The 18356-nt window shown below is 43.9% G+C and overlaps 1 protein-coding gene across 1 annotated transcript in view; it reads left to right on the forward strand.

Moving 5' to 3' along the window:
• Positions 1-8985: 8985 nt before the first annotated feature.
• Positions 8986-18356, forward strand: part of LOC104159740 (myosin-4-like) — a gene marked incomplete at its 3' end in the record, with an annotated part of 33922 nt that continues 24551 nt past the window's right edge. The window contains exons 1-15 of the mRNA XM_009697730.1: positions 8986-9171; positions 9269-9412; positions 9506-9662; positions 10235-10262; positions 10352-10463; positions 13260-13352; positions 13447-13510; positions 13600-13698; positions 13795-13898; positions 14147-14285; positions 14704-14822; positions 14923-15072; positions 15151-15321; positions 17299-17596; positions 17832-17840. Of these exons, the coding sequence (XP_009696032.1) occupies positions 8986-9171; positions 9269-9412; positions 9506-9662; positions 10235-10262; positions 10352-10463; positions 13260-13352; positions 13447-13510; positions 13600-13698; positions 13795-13898; positions 14147-14285; positions 14704-14822; positions 14923-15072; positions 15151-15321; positions 17299-17596; positions 17832-17840 (1873 nt within the window). The remainder of the gene's footprint in view (positions 9172-9268; positions 9413-9505; positions 9663-10234; positions 10263-10351; positions 10464-13259; positions 13353-13446; positions 13511-13599; positions 13699-13794; positions 13899-14146; positions 14286-14703; positions 14823-14922; positions 15073-15150; positions 15322-17298; positions 17597-17831; positions 17841-18356) is intronic.

Here is an 18356-nt window from a genome sequence, read left to right on the forward strand (position 1 = left end):
ATAAAAGCATGGGTGGAAAAAGAGAGTAGATAGGAAATAATGTTTCACTGTAGATGACACCAATTGATTTTTCAGATGGATGGCTCAGAACAAAGAAAAGTGGTTGCTCTTCATGCATGCAATTAACTTACTGACACAGGATGTTGCAAACGCTAAATGCTTACAGGAGTACAAAAATGACTGAATAATTTCATAGAAGAAACCACTAAGAATCTAAAGGCATAATATAGGGATCAGGGATTCCTTGGAACATTAGCATTTGCAGGCTGGGAGAGTACTTTGGGTAAGCAGCACTAAATGTGTACCCTGTTCTTATATTCTTTCCTGTACATCTGTCCTGGCCATGGCTGGGGACAGAACAATGGGTCTGAGTGACAAAATATGACTGTTCTTATGTTTTTGTCTAAAGGTTTTATGAGTTGAAGTGGTGCATTGTAGAGGAAGGAATTATATCTAGGTCCCTTACTGAAGGAGAGGAAGGTGATAGGAAGAAAGCAGCTGATTTTAGGAGTTTTCAGTCCCACATCCTTTAGTGTGTAAGGCAATTTTTTGCTTTCTCTGATCAATAGCTCATATACTGAGACAAAGGAATAGAGAACAGAAATATGGGATGCAATTCATGTCACTGAAAGTAGCTAACTGACACAATTTTAGACAGTCCTGTACTTGAAAACAATTACTCTCAACTACATCCCATCCCCCAGTCAAAGTCTTAGAAAATGCTGATCTTCATCCCTATGTGTCAACATTTATGCACCCAACATAACATCACTTAGACATCTACACTTAGAAGACACTTTCTTTTACTCACCACCACCTTCATAACTAATATCCAGTAGCTACCACTGTTGCTAGTCCTGCCAGGTCAAAGATGAGGCAAATTAGCACCTCCAGCAAGAGACCTTGAGAGAGTGATCGAGCTGTTGCAGAAATGGCAAGCATGTGCAGACTTGGGAATTGATAGTTTAAGTGGAGAGAATAAGAGATAAAAAGCAAGCAAACTTTATGAGAGATTCCTAGGCTAACCTAGGGCAATAAATAGGCTAGATTAAATAGGGACTGCAGACTGGAAACTACAGCACTAAGAACCCAAGGAACGTCAGGGACAGCACATAGACATGGATAGTTTGGGTTAGAGAGAGGTCAGGGTTGAGGAGCCAAAGTCAATTAGCGACAGAATTGGGCTAGGGAGCATGGGAGGACTGAGGTGAACTTGGGTAGGGATGTCAAATAGGAATGAGGCTGGAGATACATGTAGCAAAATCCCAACATGTTTGGAGAAGTGTACATCCATGACTAGAGAGGATGAAAAGAGGAGTGGAGAATATCATCCTACCATAATGTTCTATCCCCACACAGCTGCTTCAGACAAATCAGTCTTGCATTTACGATCAAGTATTGCCATGTAATAACTCTTTGTCTGTGACAGGCTCAGTTCATAGCATGCTGCTTGTGTCACCATTTCCCTCAAATATGAGTTGGCTGTGCTATCATCGCATTGGTAACCACTTGTTTACTACATGGCTTACTAATGACTGCCATCAAACAAGGAGTTCAAAGGTAGACTGGCTTTGGAAGATGTGGTATGGATAGGTAGTCTGTGCAAAAGATGAAAAAGGGCTTTTATTAAATATATGAACCAAAATTTCAGAGACAAGACATAAAACCAAGCATCCATACTTCTGACTTCTACCTGAGTAAGACATCCTCACTGAGGGAGATGGCAGTGGTGATAACACTTGTCCAATGGTGTGTGCTGCAGTGAAAAATGGTTATGGTGGTTCAAGAGGTCAAGGATGCAGAGGAAGGATGATGGTGAACTCCCATGGGTTGTACCTTACCAATATAAGAGGTGAAGTGGGAAGTTCCCCCAGCAGTGACAAAGAGCCAGTTGTGGACAGTCACCTCTGAGGGGCATGTGGTGCTTATTTGGGGACATTCCTCCATTTCTGACAGTGGAATTTCCTCCTCTACACTCATCACTTGTCAGGCAGCACATCCTCAACTCAAAAGCTGTCACCATGTCCAATTAGAGCTTTTTGTGAATGAGGTCTCCACCTACACACTCCTAACACAGGGAGCCAGTGTCCAGCAGGGCTCCAGTAAATGTTTGTGAAAAACTTAAGTCTCCCATGTCTCCTCCCAAAAGTATTGCACCTCGGTGATGGAGCATGCTAAGTGAGATTAGAACGCATGGCCACGTCCTCCAGCCACTCCAGCCCAGTAATCTTGCCTGGCCACTGGAGCCCAGCCTGGTGCCCATTACACAGCACATGCAGGAAAATCAGGGGATCAGGGCCAGCCAACATGGATTTATGAAAGGAAGATCATACTTGACCAATTTGTTTTCCTTTTAAGACAAACTGACCAGCTTAGTAGATGAGGGAAAGGCTGTAGATGTTGTCTACCTAGACTTTCATAAAGCCTTTGACACAGTCTCCCACAGCATCCTCCTAAATAAATTGGCTGCTCATAGCTTAGATAGGTGCACTCTTCGATGGGTAAAAAACCTGGCTGGATGGCTGGGCCCAAAGAATTGTTGTCAATGGAGCTAAATCCAGTCGGTGGCTGGTCACTAGTGGTGTTCCCCAGGGCTCAGTTTTGGGGCCAGTGCTGTTCAACATCTTTATAGATGGACGTGGGGATTGAGGGCACTCTCAATAAATTTGCAGATGACACCAAGTTAGGTGGGAGTGTCAATCTGCTGGAGGGTAGGAAAGCTCTGCAGAGGGACCTGCACAGGCTGGATAGATGGGCTGAGATCAATGGCATGAGGTTCAACAAGCACAAGTGCTGGGTCCTGCACTTCAGCCACAAAAACCCCATGCAGCATTACAGGCTGGGGGGAGAGTGGGTAGAAAGTGGTCCCGCAGACAAAGACGGGGTGCTGGTTGACAGCCAGCTGAACATGAGTCAGCAGTGTGCCCAGGTAGCCAAGAAGGCCAACGGCATCCTGGCCTGTATCAGGAATAGTGTGGCCAGCACAACTAGGGAAGTGATCGTCTCTCTGTACTTGGCACTGGTGAGGCCGCACCCCAAGTACTGCGCTCAGTTTTGGGCCCTGCACTTCAAGAAAGATATTGAGGTGCTGGAGTGAGTCCAGAGAAGGGCAACGAAGGTGGTGAAGGGTCTGGAGCACAAGTCTGATGGGGAACGGCTGAGGGAGCTGAGGTTGTTTACTCAGGTGAAGAGGAGGGTGAGGGGAGTCCTGATCGCCCTCTACAACTACCTGAAAGGAGGGTGTAGTGAAGTGGGGGTCAGCCTCTTCTCCCAGGCAATTAGTGATAGGACAAGAGGACCTAGTCTGAAACTGCACCAGGGGAAGTTCAAGTTAGACATTAGGAGGCATTTCTTGACAGAAAGGGTTGTTAGGCATTGGAATGGGTTGCCCAGGGAGGTGGTGGAGTCACCATCCCTGGAGGTGTTTAAGAAAAGACTGGATGTGGCACCTAGTGCCATGGTCTGGCTGACATGGTGGTGTTAGGGCAAAGACTGGACTCAGTGATCCCAGAGGTCTCTTTCAACCAAATCGATTCCATGATTCTTTGATCCAGAGTCCCTGCCCAGGTTGAGGGACACAGCTCTGCTTTCCCATTTGTGGGTTCAACCAGTAACAAAGCTGAGCACATGTCCCAGAGACACACACAGATACCGAGACACACACACAGAGGATACTGACACAAGTGGTCACAGAGACTGCCATAGCCAAAGTGCTGCCATCAATAGCATCCATGCAGGATGCCATCAAGATGACCCACATCACACAAGCACAGACACATCCGCTCCTCCTCTGGGATTGTCAGAGACAGGTCACTACAGCAGGCACGCACACATGCACACACACTCACCAGGTTCTCAAGCACATGCACATTTGCAGCTCCCTCGAGTCCAACACAGCCCTTCTGTCCCCCCAGCACCCCTGCTCAGGCCCCAGCCCTCTAACCCACCTCACAGTTACCTACTTGCCAGCTGGTCCAGCTTAATGCACACAAGCACTCACACGCTCATCCCCCAGACACCTCATATTCACAAGTTCCCCTGGGCATATCAGCACGGACCTGCCACCTGTCTGATACCCCAGCCTGGACCCAAGGCCCCACTCCTGACCAGATGGTCCAGTTTAAAGTTTGTTAGTGAATGCACAGGCACACACCATGCACACCAGGACTTGAGGAGACACAGATGCTCAGCTCTCTCCGACAGCCAGCACCAGGCACACAGGCTGTTAATTCTAGCCCCACTCCAGCCGCTGGCACTGAGCCCCTTATTCACCTCACTAACCCCCGATTTCCCCAGTAGCTGGTTTTAAGAACACACACTGTTCCCACCCAAGTGGCTGGAAGCTAAAGACACCCACTTGCTCCAGTAGCTGATGCTGAGACCTCACTGGCTCCAGCAGCGGACACCACAGACCAGGGGTGCCCCCAGTCTGACTCCAGGAGCTGGCACCAATTTTTACTCTCATACACACAGAGGCCTTGCCAGTAGCTGGCACTTAGTCCATGCATGCACATGCATACATGGGATAAAGAGTGAGATTACACAAAGCGATAATTAAGAAAAGATTTAATAAGAAGATATAAGAACACAGGACAGACTGCAGTGATCAGGTGCAGGGCTTGGCCAGACAAGTGCACTGACTGGCCCCATTTCCCATGTAACTGGCCTCTTTTATACCCTTTTCTGTTTACCCTCCTCTTTGGTCCTCCCCACTCCCCCTTCCCCTGCATGTCCCCTCATGGGTTTCTACTGCTCTGTCAGTTCCAGCACCCACCCCAATCCTGTCTGAGATCTCCCCTGGTTCACAATTTTATCAGTCGTGAAGTCCTCGTTGATCTTCCTGGAAGTGGCTTCTGTAGTTTCTTGATAGCCCATCAATTAGTGTCACTGATGAGATTTGTTTCTTCTCTTTGTCTCCATGTTTGTTTTGTCAGGTCTATGTCTCTATATATTGTTTCTCGTTGCCCCTTTTACCTTAGTTTCCCTACTGACAAGGTCCCTGATCTGGTAACCTTGCTGGAATAAACATTTTCACACTCTCACATGCCTTCATCAAGTAGTGTGACTGACTGGGTTTGGTTCCCATCTCCTCCCTTACCATTCTTCAGTCAGGTTTGTGTCTTGTTTATGGCTTATGTTCTTGTTTACGGCTTCCTCCCTTTCTTACTGTCCCTTGTGATGTCAAAAATGGTCCTTAACCAGATACTCTTAAAGGATCAGACACTCCCCGTTCACATACCTTTACAGAGCAAGTAAAAGTTATTCTGGTTTGATGTTCAGCCTGCTCCATGACATCCTCCGCAGGATAATGGAGCAGCACAGAAGCCAGGGTTCTTCCTGCAGGCTGAGACCTTGAGTATGCCTGCAGGCTTCAGGTATTGTAAACCTACAGGCCAGGACTGCAAGCTGTCTTGTGGTCCATAAGCCGGCAGTTGTCTTACTCTGTCCCAAGCTGGAGGCTGGTTTCAGGCTTACCAGTATCCCATATAGTGGTATAAAGGAATCTAATGAGAGAAAAATTCTGCCTCACTAAGTCTTCTTCCTTCTCTATCAGCATGTGTAGATAGAAAGGATAGGATGGGATTAGTTAAAATCATAGTCCATAAAGAAATAATTGTGCACAATCAGAAAAAAATCCCATCTTGTTGGTTACAGCAAGCTCTTGAAGTCAGGAGCCAAATGTTGCCTTATTTGGTATTATCAGAGTTGTCTTTGGGTTCCTCCATCCTGGCACAGAGCAATGTGAAAAGAACAGGTCAGTGCAGCTGACTCCATACAACCTTAAACCAATCCTGACTCTGAGTAATTAGCAGAGAGATCAGAGCTTCAACACGTTTACAATTAAAGAGTAAATTATTATTGACCAAAAATAGAGTGCTTGAATGCTGTGTGGGCAGGAGGTTACATATAAAAAGCCACAGCTGAAGGCAACCTTATTCTGTTACCTCAGCATCTCACGGTAAGTCCCATCTGCTTGCTTCATACTCTGACCATGACATCTCTATGGCTCTGCAAAGAGGTGGAATATGTAGGGGCATTTTCTTCTCATTCCCCACTTTTAAGATTCCAGGTCATGCTTTACATGCAATGTTAAGGTTATATGACCCAAACCACTCCAGTGTGGTAGCACAAGCAGAAGCAGAAGAGCTACATCATGCCATTCCTTGGAGGGACCTTCTAAAAACTTTGCTACCTCCAAGTCCTATGAAAGGCACAGAAAAACTAACTCTGAAGGCAGACGAAAGTGATTAGGAAAACATATGTAATGTAGCTGACCTTTTCCTAGACATTAGATTTGTTTTCAGCAGATCACAGTAATGTGGGGAGGCACACAAGATTTCCATGGGATTTGCCTGTAGCTCAAGAGTTGTAAGGCTCTGTGTACAGTTCAACTGTTGGGAGAGACTACATAAGGTGTATTAATGTTTGATAGAGCATATGCTCAATACAATGGACTGGTTTTGATTTAACTCTCTCTGTCCTTTCTTTAACCATTCCACACAGATATTGAAAGCAGGTTTCCTCCTGGGCTCTCTGAAGGTAAGGGTCTAACAAATAACATGTAGTTTTGCTAATTGATCCTGAGCAAAGCTCATCCAGACAATGGCAAGGGCAGGTAGCAAAAGACAGTGCTGTAGAACTAGATTCACTCACTGGAAAGGATATATGCTATTTTAATCAATATGAGCATATTCACAGCTCTTAGTAGGAAATACTCCATGTATTGGGAAAGAAAAGTGACAGATACTCAAGCTTAGTCAAGAGGACGTGAGATAGAGCAACAGTAATGTCTTTTTGTGGTATAACCTAGGATTCTGGGATTTATAGATGATTAAAATTCAGCCCTTGCCATCTGTACAACTGCTGGAAGCCTGAAACTGAGGTTGTGTTCAGAAAGGAGGCTCAAAGTACAATTCAAGAAGGGTCTAAGCTTCCTGCCTTAAGTCAGTTTCCTCTGGGGTAAAGTCTAGGACATTATATACTGACCTTGGCTTATCACACAGGCCCTGAAACTAGAACAAAGTTCAGGACGATCTTCTCTCCTGTCTGATAGACAGGAGGTCTGTTTAGTGCAAAGAGTCACCTTCACAGAGAACTTAATATGCATCATTCCCTTCTAGGTTTTCTGGGGAAGGTTAGTGATTGAGTGACTGAGAGAGTTCACCAGAGCAACAGATGGAACCCACAGATGTGTCTTCCATCCTAATACCAAAGAATGCTCATTGAAATTGGAGCTGAAAGGGATGGAAGTACAGGTTATTCTCCCAGAGAATGCCTTCTTCTCTGTTCATGAATGCAAAAAGATCTGGATTTTACACTATTTCCTATCAAAGACATTCAGTAGTTTAACAGACTGTGCCATTTTGTCATAACCTATCGGCATTTTCTGATGCTCTGCTTAGCCTCTTCATGAACATTGTGAAATAATTTCTCTCTTTCTTTCATGTTGCTCCTCTTGAGTCACTGGCAGGATCATATAGGCAAAATTGATGGGCTCTGTATACATAGAATAATACTTTCAAGGTAAGCTAAAGGTTCTGGATTCTGTGCTTTGACATTCCTGGATATTAAAGGCTTTTGAGAGATGCAGTCCCTCGAAGTCCTGTAAGATGCATATCCCATAGCAGATAGGTTTTGCTGAGAGAGATCAGCACCTCTACAGCAAGGTGTCCAAAAGCAGCATTACAAATGCCTTCAGACTTCTTTCGTCATTTTCTTGCACATAAAACCACTCTACATTGATTGTTTCAGTACTGTGATGCCTTGGAAGTATACATCTGCATTGTTTGACTCTGTCCTTCTATCTTTTTTAGTACCACAGTGCATCAGACAGCCCATGAAGTAGCAGGAGTTTAGAATTAATTTTTTTTTTTTTGCTAGCCTGTATATTACCTTACCTGAGGAAGAACATTCTGTTTATGCTAGTTCCTGCCTACATTATTTCTGCCTGTGTTGAAGATGTTCAAGATGCTCTTGAATTATCCACAGTCCTTCTGACTGTAGCAACTAATAGCAACTATTTGTGTTGAAGAATTTTAATAGATATTGCTAAAAATGTAAAATAAAACTCAGCATAAATCAGTTTTCTGAAATATTACTACTAGACAAATCCCTAACGGAATGTCTGGTACATATCGGTACACATTAACTCACTTTTAATGATTCATAATCAATATTACTTTATATAATATGTTAAAGCTAAAAGATACTTTGTAATTTAAATTCTTTGAAATGTTACATCAAGTGCTTATTTACCTTGATAATACTATGCTATTAATAATTACCTTCAGTATACGTTATATTCCTTTATTAGTGAATTTTGCCACAGATCTGAAAAGATGTTTTATATTTGGTTCATATGATAAACAGGTTTGGGTTTAGACTGTTGATGATTGATCCTCACAATTTTTTCCAGTGCTTGGTATAGACAGAAACTAGTCAAACTTCCTTGATTGTTATTAAAACATAGAAAACAGAAGGGTGCCAAGAATATGTCCACTTAGAAGTTATGTGTGAGAACCACCAATCTGCTTAACTTACCAATCTTACTTGTGCCTTATTAAATTTTTAGATGCGTAATGAAACAATCCATCTAAGTGGCTATATGCATGTGGCTTTGAGTAGTATGTGGCTGTGCAGCTGTGTGAATAGCAGGGGAAGACACGGCAGGAGAGGCTTTTGAAGACTTCTAGCTTGCTATTCTCTCTGCCCACACTTAGGCACACAGGCATTCTGTTTAAGGGGGATGTCTTCAAAGACAGTACACCTCTGTCTACAAAAGGAAATTTCTTCATTAGGACTTCTTCAATGGATACTTAAAATTGAGGCAGAAGTTAAGTGCCTGACATTGATTAGTCTTCTTCTTCCTTTTAGTCATTGAGCATGACCAGTTTCTGAATAAATATAAATTTACAAACACACAGGTTCTCTGAAACTTTTCTGAATTCCTCTAGAGCAATTCCAGCCATGAGTTCAGATGCAGAGATGGCAATCTTTGGAGAAGCTGCTCCCTATTTACGGAAGCCTGAGAAGGAGAGAATTGAAGCCCAGAATCGCCCATTTGATGCTAAGGCAGCCTGTTTTGTAGTGGATGAAAAGCAAATGTATGTGAAAGGTACCATACAGAGTAGAGAAGGTGGCAAAGTCACAGTTAAAACATATGATGATACAGTAAGTGATATCAACTGTTACTGATATATGATCATCCAGTTCAGGTAGTTCCCTGGCTTATATTTCTTCTCCTGTTGTTCCCTTTTGTTTTTGCCAGACTGTGACTGTAAAGGATGATGAAGTCTTTTCCATGAACCCTCCCAAATTTGATAAAATTGAGGACATGGCCATGATGACCCACCTCCATGAACCCGCTGTGCTGTATAACCTCAAAGAGCGTTACGCAGCCTGGATGATCTACGTAAGTGCCAGCAGCAGTCTTCCTTTGGGCAGCTGGGAGGAACTGCTCTGCCAGGCTAAGTGGAAGCCAACACGCTGTCTCCCTTCCCCACAGACCTACTCGGGTCTCTTCTGTGTCACTGTCAATCCCTACAAGTGGCTGCCGGTGTACAACCCAGAGGTGGTGGCTGGCTACCGAGGCAAGAAGCGCCAGGAGGCCCCTCCACACATTTTCTCCATCTCTGACAATGCCTATCAGTTCATGCTGACTGGTGAGTCATTTGGCAAGAATGGGAAATCGTGATATACGTAGAGCTGGCTGCTTGGTCTAGGAACACTCGACAGTGCAGGCATCTTAGGTGCTGTTCTACTTACTACCTGATGGCAACAGTTCCCATAGTAATACAGCACAACTCAAGATTAGACTGTCTGTGGCATCTTAATGACCTCTGTGCTGTCAGATAATGAAGGAAAGGCAGTAGCTAGCTATATGGCTTTGTGTCCACTCTCTTAGTAAGGAATTTAAAGAAACAGTAAAGAAGGAACACTGCAGAGAAACTAATTCAGATTAAACAATGTTTTAGTCAAGGTCTATACATAAAACAAATAGTAAGTGGGAAGCCTTATAAAGAACCACTGCTTGGAGTTAGATTTTGGGCTGCTCCGCTCTTCTGTGCACAAAAAAATCCATATGCAGAATAATGTAGAATTTACCTTATCAGGTTAGGAAGTAATAAATACAGTTACAATACAGTTCTTTCCCTTGAAGTCAGTTAGTTATGTCTGAGGAGCAGAAGCCCTCCACATCTCATTTGAACAGCTCTTTCTGTGACTTTGTTTTCAGATCGTAACAATCAGTCAATCCTTATCACGTGAGTATATTTTGGTATGTGTGAGAAAGCTGACAGAGAAGTAAAAATTTTCCTGTTTCCTATAACAATTAGTATTTTCATTTCAACAGGGGAGAATCCGGTGCAGGGAAGACTGTGAATACAAAGCGTGTCATCCAGTACTTTGCAACAATCGCAGTTACTGGTGAGAAGAAGAAAGACCAACAGCCTGGTAAAATGCGGGTATGTCATTGGCTCCCTCTTCTAGTGTTTGCCCGAGACTGCCTGCAGAGCAGAAACTATCAATGCATATTTTCGGGTTGCAGGACTATCAAAAGGCAGAAAGTGTAGCGCAACTGAGGAGACAGTCAGGATGCACAGTCTGAGCACACCTAAGCTTGTTTACACCTGCTACCTGGCCTCCATCCCTCTGAACAGTTGTGGAATTCTACTTAAATAAACATTTTCTTAATGTAGGAAAGGCCCAAGCCTCAGTTTCTCTCCCATCTCCACTTACACAGGGGAAGTCTTCACCAGGGAGAGGAAGATCATGTAAGACAGCAGTTTTCTCTGTGCTCACTGTCTGTCTATGTATCTAACCATTAGTATCCTATGAGATGGGCCACATCCACAGCACCTGAGTGGCTGCAGGTTTAAAGAGAGCAGTCAGTTCCCACTGGCACATGATTGTGCCATTCCTATTCCTTGGTTCATTCCTATTGACAGGGGAAACGCAGGAACTCTGGACTACAGACTGGTTGTGCTGAAGTTGAGTCATTTCAATTGCATCAGGTAGCAGTTTCCACCGGCTTGCTCTCCTGCTGTGGGCAACTTAACAGCCCTGAGGGGCAGCACAAAAAGACAGACAGATTTGGGACAGCCGGGACCACTTGCCTGACAGTTAGAAAGTAACCTCAAAAAAGATCCTTCCAGGGAAGAAAACACATGCCCTGGTGCTCCTTTCTGCTGAGCAGCCCAGCTGCCGCAATCTGAGCCCACTGGTACATTTGCAAGGTGTGGGCTTCATTCCCTAGCACAGAGCGAGCAGCAAACATCCTTGTGGCACAAGTGTGTGTCACCACGGTCTGTGAGATGGTATGTGCATCAAAGCGGGTGACACGTGTCAGCATGTTATTTGAGTACCCAAGGGCACAGCGGAACCTAAGGAGATTCCAAGGCTGAATATTCTTTTCACAGAGGCAGGTGTCTGTGATTGATGGGTTGTTATGGTCAAGGCAAGTTCATCACAAGCTCTCTTTCCATCAGCAGCATTTCAGAATCTCCTGGGCTCGGCTTTCATCAGCTGCTCATCATGCCAGGACTGATCTCAGAAAAACTTTGAGACAGCTGAGAGATGTACTGACCACGTTTCATATAAAGAAAATCACCTGGCTCTCAGACGGACAACAGCCTGTTCTGCCCTCTTCTGAGTTTATTCACAGACTACTCTAATTTTTTAGTATTCACAATCTCTGTAACAGTAGTGTGTGCCTCTTCATAAGAACATTAAATAAAACACCCAGGTTATAGTTCTGTCTAGCCCAGCATCCTATCTCAGATGCAGGCTGAAATCAGATCACATACAAGAGTATGTGAATAAGGGAAGCATGTAACAGCATTTCCCCAGAATACTGTCTCAGCCTTCAGCACTTTGTCACCCAGCCTGTAAACAGGACTCCAGAATGAACTTGTGTAAAGCCATGTCTTCTTCCATGCTGTTCTCCATGCACGATGCTCCCTTGTGAGTCCCCTGGTCACAGTTGTGTGTTAAAAAGGTTTGGTGTTGCTATAGTCAGCTGCACTGACACACACGTCTTTTTTCTTCTCTTAAACAAGGAAGTTCATTTAGAAAGTTGAAAGATACATTCAGGAGGGCATTAGTCTAGGGATTTGAGATTTTTTTATTTAAAGAGAGAGAGAGAGCGCGCTTCATACGCTACCGTGTTGCCTTCATTTTCTAGGGTTCATTTTTACGGTGGACTAATAAAAACTAATTTAAACCCGTTGTGCCATCTACAGACAGTGGTGGGAATGGCACTCCCTCTCCATTGCAAGATGTTAACGGCTGCACTGAACATCACGTACAAAGATGCAGCAACTTGAGCTGTGCTGCTCACCTTTCATCTGGACAAAACCTGTTTGTTTTTTTTTTCCTCATTCTTTGTTTTCTGTCTCTGTCTTGGAAATTACCCCGGCAACACTTTCATGCCTTGACTACGTAGGGATCAATCATGATTTTGCTAGAAGCCTTGAGAACAGCTTTGCTCTATCATTCCAAAAAGGCACACGGTGATTCCGCTTCCTGGAGTATATTGCACAGAAAAAGGAGAGACATAATGTCACAGAAGCTTCTTTCCTCCATATTTTTGCAGTTAACATGAATGATACAAGATTATATGAAAACTTTACATGTTGATAATTCCTTTGCAGTCATGCAGCAAACACTCAAAGAGTTTCTGTTCTCTGCTTTTTTGAGTTTGATATTTGAGTCTCAGGCTTTGTCTATGTCCCACTCTTCTTTTTGTAGCATGTCTGGAGGTGTATTTCTGCATTCTGAAAGGCTACTGGTTCTTTGAATGCAATTGCAAAACTTTACATTCTCCCTTGCTAGGTGCTTTCTACTAGAGGCTGTACCTCTCTCTGTGTGTCCTAAGCTCAAGTAAACTCCAGAAAAAATCCCAGAATTTTCACATTTTCTGTAGCTGTCATGGCCTTTGTGAATGGGAATGTGGAAGCATCTTTCTCATAAAGGTGTCAAACTCTCTGAGCTCCACTGTAGTGATTCTGTATGTGATACCCAATATATGATAGCAGATAGAAGAAGGAAACAAAATACATATCTGTCTTTCAGCACTCTTCCCTTTGAAACCAATGGCAATATTCATGAAGAATGGCTGATCAGTGCTTAAAAACTCTGCTAAATTTTAGGTTAAAATCACATATGAAGTGTAAAAATGATCTCTTTGTAATATCTCCTTTGCAATATTTGTTATTAACCAGTAGTGAAGTTTGATAAGAAGCTTTTTCTCCTGTAATTAGGGAACTCTGGAGGATCAGATCATCCAAGCCAACCCGCTGCTGGAGGCCTTTGGCAATGCCAAGACTGTGAGGAATGACAACTCCTCACGCTTTGTGAGTTCATTTCAGATTTGTTGGAATGCAGACATCTAACACGTCTCTTTCACTGATCACTATAACCAATGGGTTGATCTGTACTGCTTGATAGGGAAAATTCATCCGGATTCACTTTGGAACAACTGGCAAGCTGGCCTCTGCAGATATCGAAACCTGTGAGTTGGAGCAAGTCAGCGCATGGAGAATTTGTGCATTTATGATCTCAAGTTTTCCAGGAGACTAATGGCATCTCTCTTTTGGTTAGATCTTCTGGAGAAATCCAGAGTGACTTTCCAGCTGGCCAGTGAAAGGAGCTATCATATTTTTTACCAGATAATGTCCAACAAGAAGCCAGAGCTCATTGGTTAGTGCCAGTGGCGCTGGGCTTGGCTCAGCAAGTGCTTTCTCTTTCCACTGTGACCTGTTCCAGTGCCATCAAGGATGCCCTGTATACCCGCAGATCTCCTCCTGATCTCCACCAACCCCTACGACTTCCCCTACGTGAGCCAAGGAGAAGTCACTGTTGCCAGTATTGATGACAGTGAGGAGCTGCTGGCGACGGATGTGAGTATAGTGGAGCACCTGCAGGATGGCCCCGCAGTCAGACTGGCTGCAGCCAGGGAGACTCGGCTGGCCCAGGGCCACCAAGTCCTGGGCTCTGCCACCCCGCAGCTGCAGATGCTTGGTGCAGGCAGGGAGGTGGGGGGAGAAACCCCACCTTCCCATCGCAGTACACCTGCCTGTTAACAGCATCTTGTGCTTCAGCCCTGGTGCTTCTCTGACCTTCCTCGACTTGCCTGTTGCCTCTGCAGAGTGCTGTGGACATCCTGGGCTTCAGCCCTGATGAGAAGGTAGGGATGTACAAGCTGACGGGGGCCGTCATGCATTATGGGAACATGAAGTTCAAGCAGAAGCAGCGGGAGGAGCAGGCAGAGCCAGACAACACAGAAGGTAGTGTTGACTGCAGAGTTTGCTTGTGAACTGCACCAGGAGACAAGCTGGCAACCCCATCCATAAGTGCCCAACACTTTGAGAATTATTTTCCCTCCAGAAACTAAATTTTTTCAGTTTGTTGCAAGTTCCACAAGGTCAATGATTTAATTTATGCTCCACAAGAAACAGAAAGACCTAAAGACGAAGCATTGCTGCAGCCCTCCAGGTGTGGAACAGGAAGTGTGCTGCAGCTGAGACACTGAGACGCTGTTGGGGGGAAAACATTTTCCATGGAACTGGAGAAGAGTTTCCCTTGACAATACATGCATTTCAGTAGCTCTGAAAGTAGGCTCCTTGTAACATCCTAGAAACATCCTAGAGGACCAGGACATCTTTCTTAATCTCTTTTAAACTTGTTTGCTGTCTCTGATCCTAGTGGCTGACAAAGCTGGCTACCTGATGGGTCTGAATTCTGCTGATTTGCTCAAGGCTTTATGCTATCCCAGGGTGAAAGTTGGGAATGAATATGTAACTAAAGGACAAAATGTCCAACAGGTACCTAGACAGCTGATCAGTTTTTCATTTTGTTCAGACAGCTCTTTCAACTTTAAAGCTAACTCAACTATCATTACTGTCATGGCTGTGTTTCTTACAGGTATACAATTCAGTGGGTGCATTGGCTAAATCAGTCTATGAGAAGATGTTCCTGTGGATGGTTGTTCGAATCAACCAACAGCTGGATACCAAGCAGCCCAGACAGCATTTCATTGGTGTCCTGGACATTGCTGGCTTTGAAATTTTTGATGTGAGTTACAGTAGTTATGCTTGCCCATCAATGACTTTTCCAAACTAACTGGCATTTTTTTATATTTTGAATTTGCAGTTCAACAGCCTGGAGCAGCTGTGCATCAACTTCACCAATGAGAAACTGCAACAGTTCTTCAACCACCACATGTTTGTGCTGGAGCAGGAGGAGTACAAGAAGGAGGGAATTGAATGGGAATTCATTGACTTTGGGATGGACCTGGCTGCCTGCATTGAGCTCATTGAGAAGGTAGATGAAGTCTTTTCATTTTAGGAGAGCACATTTCTTTCTTGGTCATTTACTTTAGTCCAGTGATTCTTAATAAATTGACATGTTACTGTTGAATGACTCTCTCACAAAAGAAGAGGGAGTTTATAAAACCAAAGCTTTTGGAATGACAGGCTGCCACTGCACAAACAATGATTTCCTGAACAACATGGCGGGGGTGGAAGGGAGAGGGGGTACACAGTGTTAATTTAGTGCCTTTAACAAGACTGCCTTTAACAGTAAGGTGAACCTCAAGTCTTACTCCTTGCAGCAATGGATAGAATTAAGTTCTTGGTTCTAGCAACACAACTCTTTCTGGCCCCTCTGTCACTGCCCAGTGCTACTGCACTGGGGATCTTAACGGGAATTAACCCCTCACTGCTACATTACAAGGCAGTGTCCAGTGGTTGTGCACAGCACTTACACATCATGTGCAAACCCAATACGTGCATGCTTCCTTCTCAGGAGCATGCAGGTGTCTGCTTCCAGCACTATCATTCATACCCACTGCCTAGTGACTGATTCAGCCATCCCACACACATGTTCCCTGCTTAAGATTCATACCGATGGGTTATGCCTTTGCACATGAGCCTCACATTTCTTGCTAACCTCCCACACTTCCTACCACATAGCAGCATCTACAGGCAGCACTGCCATTCACAGCTAGTGCCTGTTTGCCTACTGCTATATTTAACACCCCCAATCCACACTTACTGTTCAGTGTCCACAGATTTTGTGTCCCATATCTACACAATACAGAGTATTAGAGCCAGAGGAATCAGAACACCTACGCTGACCTAATGCTGTAGTCTCATTTGTAATAACAAGAAAGAAGTAGACACTTCTAGGATGCAAATCATCTCCTTATAAAGTACGTTCTGTTAGTGATTCTGTGAAATGTCTTCATAATGCTTCCATTATAGAAGAGCAATCTGGACAGCTAACTCAGATCTCGATTCTGTTTTATAGACACCTACAGTTAGGCAAGATGAATGCTAACTCCAGAGCTTTCACACAGCAACCACACCTATAGGGCAAAAATCTTCATTCAAAACATAGCATTCCGCCCCAGCATCCACCACCTGTGGTTGCTGCTGCTCTGGAGAGTCCTCGATTCTAGCTTTGGCAGCTATCTAGCTGAAATCAGATGTAAGCATCTAATGGCATCTTATTAAATAAAAAAATAAAAAAATAAAAAAAAACTTCACACAAAGAAGAAACCTCTAGAATTCTCTCCAGGCCAACGAAGTTCACACCAGCACCTCCAGCAAAATCAGAGGATATGTGCTTATCTGCACTATCAGAAGATACCTAATGTAGCTCAGATGAAAGCTTTGATGTCACTGAGAATGTGCCTTCATCTCTGTATTGAAATACTTTCAATTTTAAATACAATTCTGAGACAAATTAAAAGTCTATGGGTATTCTAAAGTGCCAGATTATTGCCATTTTTACTCCATGTAAGGTGAGAAAAATTTGATCCATCATGCATATTCACTGGAGACAGAACAGGAGTTGTTAGGTATTAGTTATCTATGCACATTCCTGAGGAGCCATCAAATTAAGTTCATGTTGACACTTGCAACCTGATGGCTTGTAACAGAAATACAGAACAGCATCAGTCCCGCAAACAGGACACTGAAACCTACTTCCTAATGATGTAGGGTAAACATGACTGAAACAATTGATCATAATACGTATACATACCTATATATAGCCTTTCATTCAAAGATGCATACAAAGAGTATTGATGAGTTGCCATGTTCATGGGTAGTAGCTTGAGCAACACAGACTAATTACAGTTTGCCTGACTATTATAGTAACTACTGATGTACTAAGAACTTGTGCAGTACAAATTCCAGTCACTGAAACAAGCCACAAATCACATGCAAGGTAACATTTCATTTACTTTTCCTCTTCCTACCACTTACTTTCTTCATGTATTCATATTTCTCCCAGCCCATGGGCATCTTCTCCATCCTGGAAGAGGAGTGCATGTTCCCCAAGGCAACTGACACCTCTTTCAAGAACAAGCTGTATGACCAACATCTGGGCAAGTCCAACAACTTCCAGAAGCCCAAGCCTGTCAAAGGCAAGGCTGAGGCCCACTTCTCGCTGGTGCACTATGCTGGTACAGTGGACTACAACATCTCTGGCTGGCTTGACAAGAACAAGGATCCCTTGAATGAAACTGTTGTGGGACTGTACCAGAAATCATCCTTGAAGCTGCTGTCCTTCCTTTTCTCTGACTATGCTGGTGCAGAAACAAGTAAGTTATTTTTCAGTGATGACCGATAAGGCAAGAATCAGCTAAAGTCTACTTCTGCTTCTCCCCTCCGTGGTATACTTCAGACTCTCTATCATCCCCTAATGTGACCTTGTTCTTGTGTGCACCCAGATATGGCAAAACTAAGATACCAACACTCAGAACTGCTGAAAACACCACATTCATGTGGTGCAGAGAAGTAAAACTCAGCAAGTCCAAAACAAAGCAACAGGAGGTGTACGTTTCCTGACTTACTGTGTTGTGAATCATGTGCATGCTTACTCATCTTCTAGACAGGTGCCAAATACATGTGCAAAGTGCAAGCACTTCATAGTCTTTGAGGACAGAGTTTTGTTTCTTGAAGTGAACTAGAAGAACTAAAAGGAGACCATGGAACTCTTTCATATCCACCTGAGCAGTCCCGATGTTGCAAGGGAAAATGAGAGACAGGGGATATAATTTAGAAGTCCTCTAAGGGCATCAGAGAGCAGTCCAATATCTTGCCCTTTTTTGTGGCTGAAGACCATCAAGTTGGACAGTCAATAGGTCTGCCTTACCAAAAATGGCCAGATTTCTACAAAAACCCCAATATTCTAGCAGACTGCATGCTGGGCAGAAAGAAGAGGCAGTATACAGTAGTAGTCATCTCAGCCATCAGGCACATGTTCAGCAAAAAAGGCTCAAGAGAGTACTGCACAGGGACTTCCCTGCAGTTCAGTTTGGCTGACATAACAATGTGTCTGAGCAAGCT

Source organism: Cariama cristata, unplaced genomic scaffold (genome assembly GCF_000690535.1).
Source record: "Cariama cristata isolate BGI_N322 unplaced genomic scaffold, ASM69053v1 scaffold4603, whole genome shotgun sequence".
NCBI lineage: Eukaryota > Metazoa > Chordata > Aves > Cariamiformes > Cariamidae > Cariama > Cariama cristata.